This window comes from Drosophila simulans, chromosome 3R, assembly GCF_016746395.2.
Source record: "Drosophila simulans strain w501 chromosome 3R, Prin_Dsim_3.1, whole genome shotgun sequence".
Lineage (NCBI taxonomy): Eukaryota > Metazoa > Arthropoda > Insecta > Diptera > Drosophilidae > Drosophila > Drosophila simulans.
Window position 1 is genome coordinate 21,264,856 of NC_052523.2, and position 16,994 is coordinate 21,281,849.

At 41.9% G+C, this 16,994-nt stretch overlaps 7 protein-coding genes across 14 annotated transcripts; 4 read left to right on the forward strand and 3 right to left on the reverse strand.

The window, feature by feature from the left end:
* The first annotated feature begins 142 nt into the window (after positions 1 to 142).
* On the forward strand, positions 143 to 1,234 carry LOC6729519 (transmembrane emp24 domain-containing protein bai). Its single transcript, XM_002104791.3, has 5 exons — positions 143 to 421; positions 493 to 613; positions 678 to 748; positions 813 to 939; positions 1,002 to 1,234. Exons 1-5 carry the CDS (start codon positions 242 to 244, stop codon positions 1,121 to 1,123), a joined length of 621 nt encoding a protein of 206 aa, XP_002104827.1. The 5' UTR covers positions 143 to 241; the 3' UTR covers positions 1,124 to 1,234.
* On the reverse strand, positions 1,226 to 5,967 carry LOC27206430 (inositol polyphosphate-5-phosphatase A). Of its 4 annotated transcripts, XM_016174741.3 has the most exons (9): positions 5,759 to 5,964; positions 5,313 to 5,543; positions 4,899 to 5,078; positions 4,670 to 4,842; positions 4,524 to 4,611; positions 4,312 to 4,467; positions 4,015 to 4,254; positions 3,431 to 3,467; positions 1,226 to 1,665 (listed from the first exon to the last, which is right to left on the reverse strand). In XM_016174741.3, exons 1-9 carry the CDS (start codon positions 5,834 to 5,836, stop codon positions 1,391 to 1,393), a joined length of 1,458 nt encoding a protein of 485 aa, XP_016036194.1. In that variant the 5' UTR covers positions 5,837 to 5,964; the 3' UTR covers positions 1,226 to 1,390. The 4 variants fall into 4 exon arrangements, with proteins under 4 accessions (XP_016036194.1, XP_016036193.1, XP_039150580.1 ...); XM_016174740.3 differs by lacking the exon at positions 3,431 to 3,467 and having other exon boundaries at positions 1,500 to 1,665; XM_039294646.1 differs by lacking the exon at positions 1,226 to 1,665 and having other exon boundaries at positions 1,854 to 3,467; positions 5,759 to 5,967.
* Positions 4,235 to 8,253, forward strand: LOC6729521 (protein TRACHEARY ELEMENT DIFFERENTIATION-RELATED 7). Of its 2 annotated transcripts, none has more exons than XM_016177495.3 (3): positions 4,235 to 4,369; positions 7,530 to 8,009; positions 8,075 to 8,253. In XM_016177495.3, the coding sequence occupies exons 1-3, from the start codon at positions 4,336 to 4,338 to the stop codon at positions 8,152 to 8,154; spliced, it is 594 nt and encodes a 197-aa protein (XP_016036196.2). In that variant the 5' UTR covers positions 4,235 to 4,335; the 3' UTR covers positions 8,155 to 8,253. The 2 variants fall into 2 exon arrangements, with proteins under 2 accessions (XP_016036196.2, XP_002104829.2); XM_002104793.4 differs by lacking the exon at positions 4,235 to 4,369 and adding an exon at positions 6,829 to 7,276.
* Positions 8,254 to 8,484: 231 nt separating this feature from the next.
* On the forward strand, positions 8,485 to 10,245 carry LOC6729522 (thioredoxin domain-containing protein). Of its 2 annotated transcripts, XM_039294648.2 has the most exons (6): positions 8,485 to 8,709; positions 8,816 to 9,140; positions 9,235 to 9,396; positions 9,458 to 9,583; positions 9,673 to 9,702; positions 10,064 to 10,245. In XM_039294648.2, exons 1-5 carry the CDS (start codon positions 8,577 to 8,579, stop codon positions 9,680 to 9,682), a joined length of 756 nt encoding a protein of 251 aa, XP_039150582.1. In that variant the 5' UTR covers positions 8,485 to 8,576; the 3' UTR covers positions 9,683 to 9,702; positions 10,064 to 10,245. The 2 variants fall into 2 exon arrangements, with proteins under 2 accessions (XP_039150582.1, XP_002104830.2); XM_002104794.4 differs by lacking the exon at positions 9,673 to 9,702.
* LOC6729524 lies at positions 9,458 to 15,527 on the reverse strand. The gene is made up of 4 exons (XM_002104796.4): positions 15,185 to 15,527; positions 14,871 to 15,008; positions 14,766 to 14,807; positions 9,458 to 14,701 (listed from the first exon to the last, which is right to left on the reverse strand). The coding sequence occupies exons 1-4, from the start codon at positions 15,326 to 15,328 to the stop codon at positions 14,420 to 14,422; spliced, it is 606 nt and encodes a 201-aa protein (XP_002104832.1). The 5' UTR covers positions 15,329 to 15,527; the 3' UTR covers positions 9,458 to 14,419.
* Positions 10,779 to 13,690, forward strand: LOC6729523. 3 transcript variants are annotated; one of them, XM_016177498.2, is made up of 3 exons: positions 10,783 to 11,457; positions 12,015 to 12,396; positions 13,315 to 13,690. In XM_016177498.2, the coding sequence occupies exons 2-3, from the start codon at positions 12,154 to 12,156 to the stop codon at positions 13,465 to 13,467; spliced, it is 396 nt and encodes a 131-aa protein (XP_016036199.1). In that variant the 5' UTR covers positions 10,783 to 11,457; positions 12,015 to 12,153; the 3' UTR covers positions 13,468 to 13,690. The 3 variants fall into 3 exon arrangements, with proteins under 3 accessions (XP_002104831.1, XP_016036199.1, XP_016036197.1); XM_016177496.2 differs by having other exon boundaries at positions 10,783 to 11,200; XM_002104795.3 differs by having other exon boundaries at positions 10,779 to 12,396.
* A 187-nt stretch (positions 15,528 to 15,714) lies between the features above and the next one.
* On the reverse strand, positions 15,715 to 16,947 carry LOC6729525 (transforming growth factor beta regulator 1). Its single transcript, XM_002104797.4, has 2 exons — positions 16,776 to 16,947; positions 15,715 to 16,625 (listed from the first exon to the last, which is right to left on the reverse strand). The coding sequence occupies exons 1-2, from the start codon at positions 16,836 to 16,838 to the stop codon at positions 15,879 to 15,881; spliced, it is 810 nt and encodes a 269-aa protein (XP_002104833.1). The 5' UTR covers positions 16,839 to 16,947; the 3' UTR covers positions 15,715 to 15,878.
* Between the last annotated feature and the right edge of the window lie 47 nt (positions 16,948 to 16,994).

Consider the following 16,994-nt stretch of genomic DNA (forward strand, 5'->3'; position numbering starts at 1 on the left):
GAAGTGTTTTGGAACTTGAATTAGATGGTATTCTATTAAAATAAACTTGAGTTAAAATTTTTGAGAGACATAGTTAAGTTGCGGTATTTTTTAGTATTTAGTACCGATTGCGCCAAACCAGGGCTGTCAAAACTCTAGACGCATCGATATCATTGCCAAAACATCGGTCTTGTGCCAGCTCTATAAAATAGCCACCTCATCTTTGTCAGCCGTAGATTTTGTTAGATTTAAATTGTTAGCTATGGCGAGGGCGGCTTTTATTGTGTGCCTACTGATGGCCTGTGCCTGGAGCAGCCATGCGGTGATGTTCAAGCTGTCGCCGAACACCCAGAAGTGCCTCAAGGAAGACATCCAGGCGAACCAACTGGTTATGGGCGAGTACGAAGTTTCCGACGTACCCGGCCAGATCATCGACTACATTGTGAGTTTACCGCTTGGTACACGTACTTAACCTACTCCACGCACTTAACGCACTCAATTTGCGACCAACAGGCACGCGACACCAAGGGACACATCCTGTCGCAGAAGGAGCACATCACCAAGGGCAAGTTCAGCTTCATGTCCGAGGTGTACGAGACGTACGAAATCTGCTTCATATCCAAAGTTCCTGCACGTAAGTTATAGTTTACAGTAAACTCCTATAGCAGATATGTATAAACGTTTCGGTTTCTGTCCAGATCAACGCGGCGTTGTACAGGAAGTATCGCTCTTGACCAAAAAGGGAGTGGAGACCAAGAGCTACGAAGGCGTAAGTACTCTTATATGTCCTTTTGGCATATTTAATTGACTTGCAATCCTTGAAACATACGCAGATTGGCGAAGCATCCAAACTGAAGCCCCTTGAAGTTGATCTTAAGCGTTTGGAGGATCTCTCCGACTCCATTGTGCGTGATTTCGTTCTCATGCGCAAGCGGGAGGAGGAAATGCGCGACACCAATGGTAAGTGAGATTCCGAAATGCCCTAGAATCCCGTCTAATTATTGTTCGCATTCTGCCTACAGAGAAGACCAACAGCCGCGTGCTGTTCTTCAGCATCTTCAGCATGTGCTGCCTGCTCGGCTTGGCGACGTGGCAAGTTCTGTACCTCCGCAGGTACTTCAAAGCCAAAAAACTCATCGAATAGTCGCCTAGCCGTAGTCTTAATGCGTGCGTGGAACTGTGTTTAAATGCCTGCTTTAGAATTCATCCTTTCATCTTTTGAACGTTTTTCTGAAATAAATGCAACTACCACGTATGTATATTTTATTACTGCGACTGCTCTCCACATTCCTTGGCGGTGTGACAAATAAATAGCTCGTATTGGACGCGTTTAACATAACAGGTACATAACACAAAACCACACGGTACAAGTTATTGGCTCAGCTGGCATAAGTTAAAAGTTGCGATTCCCCTAGACGGTTGTTTCCTTCAGCAGCATTGCACTCTCGGTATCCAGTCCGTCGCTCTTGGCGGCCAAAGCGCCTGCCTCGTCGGGGTCTTCCTTGCACGGACTTGTGGTTCCCTTCTTCATCAAGATATAGCGCGACTTGGCCGCGGAGCTGTTCGATGCACTCGAATCGTCCACCACGGACTGCTCCATCCACAGGCTTTCGTCGTTTAGCGCCTGATTCACAAGGTTCGCCAAGCTCTCCGGTAGCTTCGATATAGCTGTGGGATCCGCAGGGCCTAGAAAAGCATAAATATAGGATTATAGGACTTGAAGAGATCTCATAAATGATGCTGCGAGCTGGACTCTTGATCCACAAAAATGTTTGTTCGGTCCGCTGGCAACTTTGATTAGTGATAGAAAACTGAAAAAGAATCGCACTTTTACGGAAAATATATAAATGAAAAGAAAAAGAAAAGAAGACAAGTGAGGTATAAAAAAGTAATTTATTTTCTTAAAGATGACGAACACATAATAAACAATGTACATACTTAAAACACAGATTCAAAGAAATAGTTTAATACGGGCTTAGGCTGAATCGCTTTCACTGCGAAAAGGAACAGGGTACATAAGATGAATATAAGAGATTTCGGTATGGCCTTTAAATGCACATGAGTTCAAGATTATAACTACACTCGCTCGACATATTTACACACGATTCCATTGGGTCTACAATTATATATATTTACACAACGTAAATTCAAAGATATCTCGTGCACCTTGGCGTTCGAAGCTTCCGGCGCAGGTCATTGTAAAACTAATATAACTTTTACCTTTCGATTTGGTACAATATAGTAATTAATGTTGAAAAATGAGTTTCGAAGATGCAGAATATAGAGATTTCATTACTTAAGTTAAGTAAAAAAAATATTGAAGCTAAGACTCAGACATAGCCATTAATTGTTTTGGTAAATGGATTTAGTGCATGCAGATGCAAAGAAATCTTTGAATCGTTCTTACTACATAAATTAATATAAAATAAGTATAAAATAATGCGTAGCGTTTTAACAAGCGGTATTTTGAATCGCCAGCTTTAAAATACTTCTCTTAGCAACAGAATATAAATAAAAATAACAAAAAACTGGAATTAGTTGATAGTACAACACATAGGAATAACTTTAGAGCGGCGTTTTGGGCGCATTGGAGCAGCGTTTGGGGGGCAAACAGCGCCAACATGTTCAACATCACCACCCGCCCCCGACTCATCAACCGCGTCCTCGCCCTCATCCTGGGCTTCGTCTTTGATGGATAAGCGCTTCAAAGTCTCTAGCCGTGATTTCAGTTGACCAGGCGTCACAGTGCCTCTGGCGGGCTTCTCCGCTACGAGATCTCGCACCTCGGGACAGGGCGATATATCCGAATCGCCAGCTTTGCTCTCTGTCGCCAGCCTGTCCGTCGCTAGTCTGCGTTCGAAGGGACTGCGCGAACTGCTCGAGGTGGAGGTGCAGGAGCTAGTGACCTCCGGATAGGGCGAATGTGACTCGGTGCTCTCCGGGGTGTACGGATCCTCGTACTGTCGCTCCGAGTCCGTACTCAGATGCTGTGTGTCTATTCGGTTAATTATGATATCCTGCGATATCATCAGGCGCTTGGACAGCAGCTTATAGCGATGCGCCACTGGCTGCCTCTTGATTATGTTCCGGCACATGGGGCAAATGGCCTCGCCAGTTCGGTTGCAGTCGTCGAACTGCAGCAGACTATTGCTAGAAAGGTGTGCGCACAGGCACATGCAGATATTGTCGGAATCGATTATGTTAATACTAATATTCGGGAAGTTCGAGGAAGTCGTTCTGCTCGCCTCCGCGTCTTGGCTAATTTTAAGGGAATTGTACATGTTGCGAGCTTCCGTGTCAACGATCAACTTTGAACTGGTCGCTATATCCTCAAAGAGCTTATTTGAGTAGGGACAGTATTTCAGTTTGACTGCGGGCAGTGGTGATGTTGAGATATTGTTGGGCTTGGCGTAAGTATTCGTGTAGTTGCAATCACAAGATCTATAAGTACCTTTGTTTGGTTTAAGACGGACAGTTAAGTAAACAGGCTACATGACAAAAAAGAAGAGATAATAATTATTAGACCGATTGAAGTAGAAAGTTTCTTTAGAAAATGGTATATACATATGATTCCCTGCCATTTCGCTTGACCTAAGTTCAGATTAGAATCTATACTACGAAATTGATTACCTTATTCAAACTTACTTCGATAAACCGAAGCTCTTAAATATCCTTGCAGATTCATCTAGAATTGTAAAGTGCTGATATTAAAAAGAACTAATATTTTCTCCACAGTTTCTAGTTTCTTTAAGATAAAATGTATATTTTAAAGGATATAGTAAGCGCACTACAAGTGGACTAAGCGACTCCATGCCGAAGGGGAAACATAGTGGTTAGAAATGGAAGCAGAATTAGAAACAGCCTGTTTGTGTAAGACGTTTGAAAGGAGCATATGAAGCTTCTAATAGCGAAGAGCAAGAATATTTGTCAAAATTGGTGCAAGAGCTAAAGGCAATCGGGTTTTGTAAGTCATTTTAGATTGCTCCTGTAGTTACTAAAATGGGAGAGTTGAAAGGCGCTACTAATTAACTTTACCTTGTGGTCGCCCATGCAGACAGCTTCTCCAATCATGCCATATGTCCAATCATCGCTCTGTATAATCTCGTTGACTTGGGGACTCATCAGAATCCGGTCGCACCAGGCTGGACAGCGCGTAGACATATAGTCGGTGGGCATTTCTGGGTCTTCTTCGAAGGGATACGAGGGAACGAACTTAATTGGATACTCGACTAGAACGTCTTTAAGTGGCTCCAGTTCTCTGTCAAATTTCTTTAGCTACAAATAAGGGGAAACATAGTAATTGTGTTTTGCGTCAGGAATGTCATTACTTACCCAGTCTTCTTTGAACTTGAGTTGATGGTCGGCATGACTAAATTCTTTCTTTCCAACGGTAAGTACGTTGTTTCCAGTTGAGTTGCGATAATGGATCTTATCGTTCTCATTCTTGACATTTTGAACGCGATGAGGGGTCAAGTTTTCAGTTAATTCCTAAGAGAGAACGAATTTTACATTTATGCTCGGAATTTTTGAAAGGTTTAACTTACTTTCACAACGCCTTCAGTGTCACATCTAAAATTAAAATCACCAAAGAGGAAAAATGGCACAGTGCCATTCTGTTCGTCCAAATGGAACCTGTTCAGTGTATATTTACTTATTATTAGCTAAAAGATTAGGCAGCAGCAACAGTCACCTTTCAATGGTATGAACTAGAGCTCTTCTGCGCGTCTTACAATAAACGGAGGGGAAATTTTCGCATGCAGCCAAATTGGATGCATCGTGGAATAAGTGAATGTTGACTAGATCGATGACGGTGCCATTGATTTCCCATCGGGTTCGCATAAAACCTTTTCGGGACCATTTACACTGAATAGAATATAGTAAGAATATGAACAGTACTTAATGATTTGCATTAAACGTACCTCCGGAAAGAAGTGCTGTGGGAACTTGGACTTTTCTTTGGTGGCAATAGTTTCAATATTTCCGGAATATATATGTTTATCCTTGACATCTTGAAGACTTTCTTCCCAGCTGTGGGTTAGGAAATTCCAGATCTTCAGAGAAGCAACATTCTTATGCACAAAGTACAAACTTCCAAGGGCCTAAAAATAATAATACAATAATGTGGTTATTGGGTTTAACCCGATATAACTTTTTTGTATGTTGATACGTCAATTCAAGACTCATTTATCATGACTAAGCCCAGTGACTTAATTCATATTTTTTAAAAGGCTTTCGGCGCAATTTTAATTGAACAATATGTGCGCAACGCCTTAGTTCATCCGAATTGGGTTTTGATGTGCCGATTGACCTAGAAATACGATTCACCCACCCACCGTAAAGTGCTCGGCCGATTTGAAGTCCTCGTCCATGAAGATGTGTACGCAGGTGAAGTCGCCCATTTCGGGGGCATCGCAGAGGCACCTGATGAACTCCTGCACGTACTCCATGGACTTCTCGTAGGTCTTGCCGCCCACCTCCTGCAGGTGGAGGGCCAGGAAACGGGGCTGCGCGACAGCGATCTTGGCGAGAAATTCGCTAAGCCATAGCTGCAGAAGCCTCTCCGGCTGCAAATTGGATTGGAAATTCGATTATCGACGGGCGCTGAATGTGCTGAATACCAATTTGTTTGGGAACTCGGATTCGGATATACATATCTATGTATGTCACTGGGCCCATACATAAATATGCGATTTACGCATCGTGTATGTATGGGCCGTACGTAAACATGTATACTTCCTAGCCCTGTGGACATGGCGCATCCGTTCCAACGGCCACTTACGTCCTCGAACAGGCTGCCAACGTTCGCCGTGACCAGAAACACATCCGTGCTGGACGCGTCTTCCTGTGCTGAGTCCATTTGATCCCACTTTCGCCTGCGATGCAACAATTTTATTCACTTTTTATCAACGTTCCGATTGTAAATACTAATTGAGTCAAGGCGCAGTGTGACCGTACCGCCTGGCGAAAACTAGGCCATTTCGATTATCAGCTTTTGAGTGACCGTACTCGTTTATATTTCAAAGATATATATGTATAAATCCGCAATGTTTTTAAATGATACTTATTCATTTCGCTTACATTGAATAATACAATACCCCTGAAGAATTTAAATAGCTAAGCTTCGTTTCTTTTATATTTTATTAACTTTAGGTTTCAAAATCATAATTAGGTCACTTCCGGCAGTGGTCGAGATAAAAAGTAACGGTTATAGCATGAGTACAATGACCAGTTAAATAGATATAAACAATTAGATAGTACAGAAAATAAAAAGTAATAGGTTATATATTAATATATCATATTAATAAAGCAATAACATTAAAGCTTGAAACTTCTTAATGTTTTAAAGTTCTTTGATCCTGAATATTATTATTTATCCCAATATCTTAATTTAGTTTTGAAATTTCAGTGTAACTGCAATTAAATGCGCATAAATGCAGTTCGAAATTAACAATTCAAGAGGTGTGGTGGCACATTAACCAAGTTGAAGATCCGTCGTCTATATTATAAGCATATCCGCCGACATAAAACCATTAAGGCCCATTAAGATTTACGGTGTACATCATATTTTCATTCAAACAGCTAACAGTAGTTACTGCGTACATATGACAGTTTAATCTTTGACAGAATTCCAAAGTATCTTCAAAAGTATTACATTCGTACGAAATGTCATCAATTTGTGTCACTTATGCAAATCCGCAATTCCCACAAAACGGGTTTAACAATTTGTCAAAAATTCGGTGTCAAATGCCCAAATGAAACACAAACTGGCGAACACTATATAATATAGGCGGTTTGCTATTTCCAGGCTTTTTGAAAGTTGGGTAGTGAAAGTTGTATTGAACTCTGTGCGTCTCTTTCGAAATCTCCAACACAATCCAAGCGATTGCACGTAGCATGAATACTGAACAGCACGTGAGACGGTAGCCACATTTCTTGCAAGAATACACAAGTGAATCCAATTCCTCCACTCCGGCTCCACGCTGCACACATGCCCTATAAGTGGGGGCCAAGCCTTTCGGGGGAAATGCGATGGCAGTTATAAATACTTGCACACACGTCCGTCCGTCCACCTGATATTTTCTTTGCCACAATGTTTTCGGCCCCAAATTTATAAAGAGACGGACGGCAGGCAAACCGTTTATTGTACTTTTAGGAACCGCTTAACTCATATCTCAACGCGATCGCAAAATGCGTACCGAATACCTGGTCGTTCTGATTATATGCACTTCCTGCATCTGCGCTTGTGCTGGAGATAGCTATTCCGGGGATATCCAAAGCTCGAACTCATTGGATTTCGGTGTGTGAAACATAATAAGGATCAAAAACAATTCTAAAGTGCTGAAAAACTCATAGACCAGCAAACTGAAAGTGAAATTAATATTATAAATTTACAAATATATGTGTTTTTGTACTATCAATTGGCACTGAGTGCTTAAAAAGATAATTCAGTGTACAAACAACTATTCAAATCTTTATGACAGAAGTCATTGGATTAACGTCTTGGATTATCCTTAAAAGCTTAACTCATAAGATTATTTTGAATTTATCAGGCAACGATAGTGGGGGCTACAGCTACAGCTCCCCGCCGAGCAACAGCTACTTGCCTCCAGCCACTCCTGCTCCGGAGTACCTGCCTCCGCCGAACAATGGATACCAGTACAATCCGCCGCCGAACAACAACTACCTGCCACCGCCTAACAACAACTATCTGCCTCCTCCTCCTGAATATGGACCTCCAGCTGGCTATCCTTCCTATGGGCCACCGCCTCCTCCGTTTTACAAGCCAGCTCCGTTCATTCCCTACCACTCGCACGACTCCCTTCTGGAAAAGCTTAAGTCCAAGATCAATCTGTATACGCTCGGAAAGATATTGCTCAAGCTGTTGATATTCAAGAAAATCGTCAAGTTCATCGGCCTGATTTTCTTGCTCTTGGTTCTGCCGAAGCTGAAAAACATTTTTAAGGATGACATGATGTCTGGATCTGGTGAGAGCGATGGAATGGAGAGCAAACTTGTAGAGACAGATAAGGGTAAGGTGTTTCTATATAGTGATTTAAGCAGTAATTATTAATATTTATATTTCTTTCTTTTACAGATAAACTAGCCCAACAAATTGAAAACCTCTATGATTTTGTAATTAACTCTATAGAAAATTTTGAAGGAAGAAGTTCGTAGATCAATACCAAAATTAGTTATAAATGCATTGTTACAAATTGTATTACACTTGATTATTTATTTGTTAAAATCTTATGAATAAAAGTATTTCGTATTTTACTCTTGTGCTCTCGATCCAACATCACCCACAAGTAAATTATGGCTTGATATGCCAAAATAGGTTCTTGAACAGTACTAATTAAGCAGTTCAAGTCGAGTTAAACAAAAGTTTATTCCTATTTACCAAAATATTAGCCTAGGTACAGATTTGTACCTGCAAACGTACCTAGGTTCGAAAGCTGTCACCTTGCGCATCACTGGCGACGATACATTTCGCAGACTATCGATAGCCGGGCTCACTCTGCGTCCGCATCCAAGTTGCGATCGGATTCATTCGCATTCGCCAGTGATCAACTCCGCTGCTGCAGATCCACAGCCAGATAATGCTGCACTTAGTATCGGTTGTTATTATAGCCCTGGGTCTGGGCTGTGCTGCAGGCCAGGATTTGCGGCGTGTGGACGATACGGAGTTGATTCAACTCCTGACCGGCAGCAGCAATGTGGTTGTCCTATTCAGTGAGTATTAATAGAGAAGTCAGCCAGAGAAATCCAGCCTACGTGTCCACTGTGCATATGGAGGATGGCACACCGGTTACTGGCTAACGAGCACACTTAATTGCAGACAAAAACAATTGCCAGCGCTGCGTGGAATATGAGAACATGGTGACCAAGATACGTGACCAGCTGGAGGAGACCTTGTCGGCCATTGTGGTCCAGTCGGTAGACAGCAACCTGGTGTCCATCTACGACCCCAGCAAGGAGCCAGCTCTGGTGTTCTTTAGGCGAGGAATACCCATTCTCTACCACGGCGAGATCAACGATGACGAAATCCTAGACTTCTTCAATGACAACTTGGAGCCAGCGGTCAAAGAGCTTTCTGACGACAACTTCGAGCACCTGACTCAAGCCTCGTCGGGTGCCACTACCGGGGACTGGTTTATCTTCTTGTAAGCTATATTAGTCATGCGTTGAGGTCGCCATCTAAGCGTCATGAGATGTACATATGTATGTGCACATATGCTTACCTACACCCACTTCCAGCTCTTCGGCCGAGTGTACCGTCTGTCAGCGGCTCTATGCCGTTTGGGAATCCGTGGGCGGAAAGCTGAAGCGAAAGCTGAATATTGCCCGCATGAACAGCTTGGAGTCTGGAATCTCAACTGCTAAGCGACTGGGAGTATTGGAAGCACCGGCTTTTATTTTGTAAGCAATCATCGTTTTGCTTGTTTCTAAGAACAGATTATATAAACTATAATCATTACAGCTTGAGGCAAGGAAAGATGTACAAATACTCGGCCAAGCAATACAGTCCCGAGGCCTTTGTCCAGTTTGCTGAGAAAGGATATACCCAGAGCCATCCTCAACCAGTGCCCGCAATCCCCAGTGCCGTGTAAGTATCCCTTTTAATAGCTTAAATGATTTTAAATTTATCCATCGATCGAATTTTAAACTCAAAGTGCGATTATGACCTTTTTATAGGGATTTGTGAGAAACTGATACATGTGTTTAGTAAGTGAGCCAAGATAAAACTTGTAAACCTATTAATAATTACAATTAGTTAACAAATACTGATTCTTGGTCCCCGGTACACGGTTGCATATAACGCTAGTTTGAGGGTATTCAACAAAGACACTGATTCCACCATCGAGCATAAAACAATTGTTAATATCACTCCGTTGATTAATATCGAACCAAATGTTAATCGTAACCGTTGTATAATATCCAGTTTGTACATAAACAATATTACAATAATCAATTTTACCCTGGTTAAAACAGTTCCTGGTTTGAGAAGATCGAATTTAATACTATACAACGTTTATCCCAATAACAATGAACAAATAGCTAATGTTTTAACTTTCGTACTTTTCAGAAACGAATTTTTGGGCCCACTGCAGAGTTATTTTGCAGCTGAAAACATAACATCGCTGGCGACTTTGGGTATTTTCGCATTGGTTGCTCTCTTATTTGTTGGCAAAAAGGTGGCCAAAATATTCAGTTCAGAGCCGGCGAAAAAGAAAAATAAGTCGAAATAAAACTAATATTAACACCGAATGAAACACGACATTTTTGAATTAGTCGAATAACAACAATTAGCGGAAAAGTGGGCGCGAAAATTCAACTGCTGCAATTCCTAACGCCACAAAACATGGCAGCTCTTTTGGTTTTGGCTGGAACGGTGGAAGTGGAACACGCAGATACAGATACCTAATATCGCAAAAGATCCATTGTTCACTGGCGCACAACGCAGACAATACCTATATCCTATCTCTTGATTGCTTTCAATTAATTAGCGCGCAAACAAACAAAAATATTTAGATCGGCCCATTTAGCAACTGGGCTCGCAGTTCAGGGGCTAACTCGGCTAGCAATCTAGCCAATTGCTTAAGTGCGATGATGGTTTGGCGTGGAACGCTCAAATTAAAGCAGCGTTTCGTTTCGTAAAGCGTGAGATTCGCGATCGTGTTGTTAGGCAGTTTTTTTTTTTTTTTTTTGTTTCGCAGCGGTCATCGTTGGCGTAAGCGTATTCCTCGGAACCTGGATTTTTTGTATCTTTGGGTAAATCACTCAAAACACGCTATTTATACACCCGCCGATACCCAAATACACGCAAATGTGCCCGAATTGGTGTTGGTGAAAACACAGTGCTTGCTAAATGTCAGCTGACGTCAGAAGGTCTTGAAAAAAGAGCGAGGAGTACACACGAATGCGAACACAAAAACGATTACGAATACGAATACGAATACGAGTGGGAATGGGAATCGAAGTATATATGTATGGTGCGGTATATCGATATCGGTAGATCGAGAGAGCTCACTACACTCGCACTACACTCACATTCGCATTCGCAGCGACTTTCGATTGAGATTTTGGTTGGCTGTGGCTGTAGTCAAGCAAGCGCACATGAGTCAGATTCGTAGCTTTTGTTTTGTTCAGTCGAGTGCGAGTTCTGTGCGATTCAGATACTCGCTGCCATCCGAACCGAACTGAAGTCCAAGTCGAATCTAATGTGCGTACTTACGTGTAGAGCAGTTCAAGAAAATGTGCAGACATTCAACGGTCGCATTTGTGTGGATGTGTGGTTGTAGTGAAGAGTGCCAGCATTAATCGCATTTTTCCCCTGCACGAGCACCACGACTAGAAAATACTCGACACGTCTGTCTGTTTTTTCTGTTTTTCTGCTTTACTGCTTCTACGCTATTCTGCTTTTCCGTTTCGGTTTTCCTCCGCTTGGCCTAGTGAAAAACAACAAATTTGATATATTGTGTAAGTTATGTCTAGCATTGAAAAGATGAAAAGTGTCATTCCTATAAATACACCACCTCGGGAAAGGCAGTCGCAATAGAGAAACTGGCCAAAACCCAGCAACAAACACAACAGACAAAGGAACCGCTGAATATAACCAAACTTCGGAGTAGGGGCTGAGCTAAAAAGTATAGTGCGCAGCCATCATGACTAACTCACCACCCAAAACGCCAGCCCAAGTACAGAAAATCGATATTCTAGTCGCGCTGTAACGCTGCGTAGCTGCTAAATACACAGCTCCTACCTGCAAACAACCCGAATACAAAAACAAAAAATAAAAACTACGAATAACAAAACAGTCAGGCGAGGCATTAGTATACCGAAAAGCGAAAACCACTTCCGCCAATGGTCGAAATCGCCGTCGCCATCTCGACATTTAGCTAGCCATATAGCAAATGTCTTACATATCATACCGATATAATAGAAACCATCTGTGATACGCGTGTACCTTAAAAATGAACTAACTTTGCACCGATCGAGGGTATCACTGGGAAATTAACGATGCGTCTTGTCCGCAGTAAATGTTGTCAACGTGATGTTTCTGTAACCGACTATCTGAACACCCCGCATCCGCACCAGCACCAGCACCATCCATCGTCCACCGACGTCCAGCACACCAAAAACATATTCACACGCTACTGGGACGACCACATAAGAATGAAGGAATCGAGCGAGGGCAAGTCGAGGGCCAAGGCCTCATCCGCTGCCGCATCCGCATCCGCCACACCATCGTCATCTTCAGCACCTGCCAAACAAACCCAGAGCGTTACGTTCGTGAGGACCAGTAATGCACCAGCTGTTTGTGACGCCAACGGGAACGGGAATGGGAGCTCCATCCAAACGGAGTGGACATTCCCCCCAAAGGCGCCCACACCGCACATCTACAATTGCCTGAGTCCGGTAAGTCCACACTGAAAGTAAAAGCGTAGGAATATCATGTGAGTTAGGATCAAAAACAACTTTATGATATGGTATATAATATATTTTCGAGCAAATTAGGATTGTAAAGAGATATATCTTTGAGTTATGGCGTTGTTTTTTTTTTTTGTTTATTTTTTATTCGCCTGCATAGTTCCTGTGTAATAGATAGCCCACCCACCATTCGCCATTCGCACAAGTTTCCGCCGCAGTGCAGATTATCATGACGTAACGATTATTAGATACTCCACGGGCGACCGTCTGTACGTAGTATAGTTAGTTCCTAGTCTTTGTGCTCGTGTGTTGGCGGAAGATAAAGGGGAACAAATTGTTTGCACTTCAGCAATTGCCATTTAAGTCATTAGTATGTATGGCGGTATGAACCCATGTACATACGGACATTTGGCAATATATTATAGGCTTTTGCTTGGGCACGCTCGGCCATAAATAGATCCATTCCGAGGAATTTCGAAGATAAGATTAGAGAATCGCAAACACAAGCGCAGGTCAGCTGGGGTTCATAAATTACAAATTCACTCGGATCGTATGTTTATAATTAAGGAAGGGCTAAATCACTTTTGTTTTCCGGTTTTCACTTTCTCGTATGCACATTTGCAAATCTCACTGATATTCATAAAGCGTACAAGGACTTTTTGGCGAAACACTTACATTGACCTTACATTCAGGAAACTCCCTGTTTCAATGAATCAACAAAAGTCACTTGACACGCTCTAGGAATTTTGCAGTTTTGAAATATGCATTAGCGATAAGGCAAAACCAGAATATGACTCACAATCAGCGTGTAACTAAGTAAATATTATACATAATAAGTAAATTTATTTCGGAGTTTTCAAGATATTACCAAATTTTATACTTATCAAATATTCTTCATTCTTCCAGGACATGATGGCCTCAAGTGATAAGAGCAGCTTTAAGGGATTTCGCAAGCAATTCAGTGGACGGTTCAAGCGCCTAGTTACTCGAAAAGTGGAACACACTCCAGTGATACCTCCAGAATTGAAGCCGCAACTGAAAACAATATACGTTTACTAACTTAAGATGTAACGACAATTGCAAGCACAAGTGTTTTCCCCACTATATACGTATGCACCTGATCGGTTGGCGTATACATATGTATGTAAATGGCAGGAAACATTAGTGATAGGAAAAGCAAGATAAACTAAGTAATCATAATACCATTCTGATTGACAATTTTAAGTATTCAGCGAATCGTGCGTATTGTTAGGCTCAATAAAAAACGAACATTGCAAAGACAGACGAGGTTTAAAATGAATTGGAGCAAGAGTCACGGGGTTCATGAAACACATATCGAGAAAGAATATACATAAAATGTTCAAACATCTGCTGGTATTACAGGCACCGATACGAATCTATGTATTTGCTTCTTTTTCAAATAAGTTAAGGGAACCTACTATCCCTACCCCTACATGTTCATTAATTACGATTAAAGAAATAGTTTAATTAACAAACTGCTGAAATAATTCTTGTGTTGGTAGTTTCTGTGTGAAGAATGAAATGGAAAGCAATTTAACGAGATACATGGGTACATGGTTATCTCGGTATGCTTCAATCGGTGAACCAAGGAGTACTCCCATATCGAGCAACATACAACTGAAACCACAAGCCATGCAAACTTAGTGGAACAAAGAACTGGCTGCTATCATGCGAAAAGAATTTAGCCACTAAAATGGTGCTGCGATAAGATTGAGGTAAGCAAAGTGGATATGCCACGTTGAGCGGAGTGAGAGAAGCGTTGGCAACCACGAAATGCGCTATCTTAGTAAAACATACCCCGAAATCCGCAGTAAGAATCCCGTTTAAATGGTACACTTATCATCTGTATTCGAAATTTACTAGACAATTAAATAAAATGCTTACTTTATTCCAATCTAAACGTACGTACACACAAACGCGTCTATATATATGTACATAGTCAAGTACTCGTATATATAGCTCCACCGACCAGAGACGAGGTTAGCAGTCATTAATCTGCATGGGTTCCTTCCCGAGTAGTGCTACCCGTTTCCGAGTTGCCTGTGCCAGTCTCTTTCTTTCGGTGTCTATTGCTGGGGCCAGCACCACTGGCATCGTGCCTTTCGCTGCTCTTTCGTCTGGACACTGCGGTCTTTCTTGACTTTGGGATTGGGGTTTGGGATTCCTGGGTCTGTGGACCAGTTTCGGCTGCGGTGCTCGTCGACTCGCTGCGGCGGGTCGCTTGATCCTCCTCATTCCGATTGGGGCACTCGTGAACCGAGCTTGAATTTATCTGGAAAAGCCAAACGAAGTGGGTGAGATGATGCCTCCTCAATAGATTGAGCTGTACAACTCACCACGTCCTCTTCCGATTCCACGCTGGATATCGAGGGATTTCTCTGCATAATGATATAGGTATTGAGTGCAATATTCTTATATGGAACACTATTACTACTACTTACTTGTGCTTTGTATTTGATTAACTTAAACTTTCGCTCCTCCCGCATCCGTGTCAGACGCATCAGGAGAGAGTAATGCTGCTCCACGCGATGCAGACATGATTTGCATATGGTTTTTGGCAATGGATCAGTCGGAGATATCTGGTGCAATGGAGCAGTAGGTGATAAATCAATAAATTATTTCACTAGATGCTGAAAGTTGGGAAAAACTATTGGAATGGCTGCCATTGGGTACACACAAACATCCTTGACGATGGGAACGCGCTTTGTGTGTAGCTCCGCCTTTTCGGCAGCGTCCATTAGTTGGCAATACTCACTGTAATTGGTAGGTAACCGTTGATTTTCTCAACAAGACACAAACGCTGGCCATGATCACTATAAATATGTATTACTGTGCGGTGCATCTCTGAACACAGTCGGCATAGAAATCCCGATATACACGCCTTTTCTATGCTCCCCATCTCTACCGATTCCGATTCTGCTGGTTGGCTATATCCTTAGCTGCTGTGGCGATGTCGTTTTATTAAACGCTAGCCAAAACAACTTTCCCAAAATATTGTTTAATACTTTTCAGATAGGTGTTGTGTACATATGTTTCGTTCCGAGGGTTGTATTTCCGATTGTCTCGGCAGGTTGCCAGCTTGTTTTTTCGGCATTTCCATGGAAAAGTCGATAGTTGACAACAATTGTACTTTTGTAATTGAGTTTTAAGAATAATATGTTATCTATTTAACGAGACCAATCTGCCTAAAAAATTGTAATAATTTCATATTTAGTATACCGCCAGAAAGTATATTTTGAAACGGATGAAATGGAATTGAAACAAATGCATCATCATGCAGCATCATCTGGTTCTGGTTTTTAATGTTTTCGTATCATGTACCAGGTACATACTTAGGTACATAAATATGTACTTCTTGCAACGATCGTACCAGAGAAATAAAATTCTACTTTATATTATAAACATATTATTCTCTAAAATTAAATAGTAAAACAGACTTAAAAACCTTATCAAGATAGAAATCCCTGGAGCGTCTCAAAGGATAAAGAAGCGCTATTTAAGGACTGAACATTCTGCACCGCGAATCCCTTGAAATTCGTGCACTGATGAAAGGCAGGATCCATCATAAGGAGCGATTGTGTTTTTTGGTTTGACAAGCCAAAGAAGACCTCGCCCTGTACGTCGAAGGGTATTTTAATTTTAACACAGGGAGACCGCTGAATGGAGTTCAAAAGCTCCATGTGACACATATTGGCGCTTTCTCCGAAGAAAACTCCATCCAGATCATTGTCGGGTATTATTTGGAACTGAGGAATCCCGGCGTTATTTAAAATCTTACATGTGAACACACACTTCTTGCGTGGATCCTTAGGATGGGCGTAGATTCGTGTGGCCACATAGCCCACGGGATATATCCAGCTCTCGGTGTGAAAATTGGGATTCACTGATATTATCTCGCCCAGTGAGTGGAGCAATACGTTATTTAGGTTCATCGGAAACATGGGCTTCTTTTTCCGTACAACTGTGACATTTTTTGGCTTATCTTCGCTGGGGTTCTTATGCGAAACTACAGGACTGTATTTCTTCGTGGTTTCAGCGGCGTCGGCTTTTCCATTCGAGACACTGGGTCGTCCACTATTGGATTTCTCCAAGCCCTCGTGAAACATGAGGCGCTCTATTAAGTAAAGTCTTTGGGATCGGGTCACAGATAGTTCGGCCTGCAGGCGACAGATCTCATCCGTGAGGGCGGCGTTTTCCTGAAATTGGTATTCTAGTGTTAATAGATCATATAACTCCCCGTAAATGTTTAACGCTATAATGTAAACATATATGTGAGTAGGAATCTTAAGGTTTCTAGTAAATACACAAAAGTTTGCATAAATTCGCCCAAGTTTTTGAGCTCTTACCAGTAGATAACTCTTGACGGAGCGTTTTAAGCTCTCGTAACGGCGCTTATACTTTAAATTCATGGCTTTTTAATTTATAATTTCAGCAAAAACAAGAGATACGAGTTGCTTGTTTTTATTGCCGTGGGTTTGTTATGATTATCGGACTGCAGGGCTGCCATTCGTAAGTTATCGAAATGCGGTATTCGGTAGACTTATTTATGTTGGTATATATTAAAT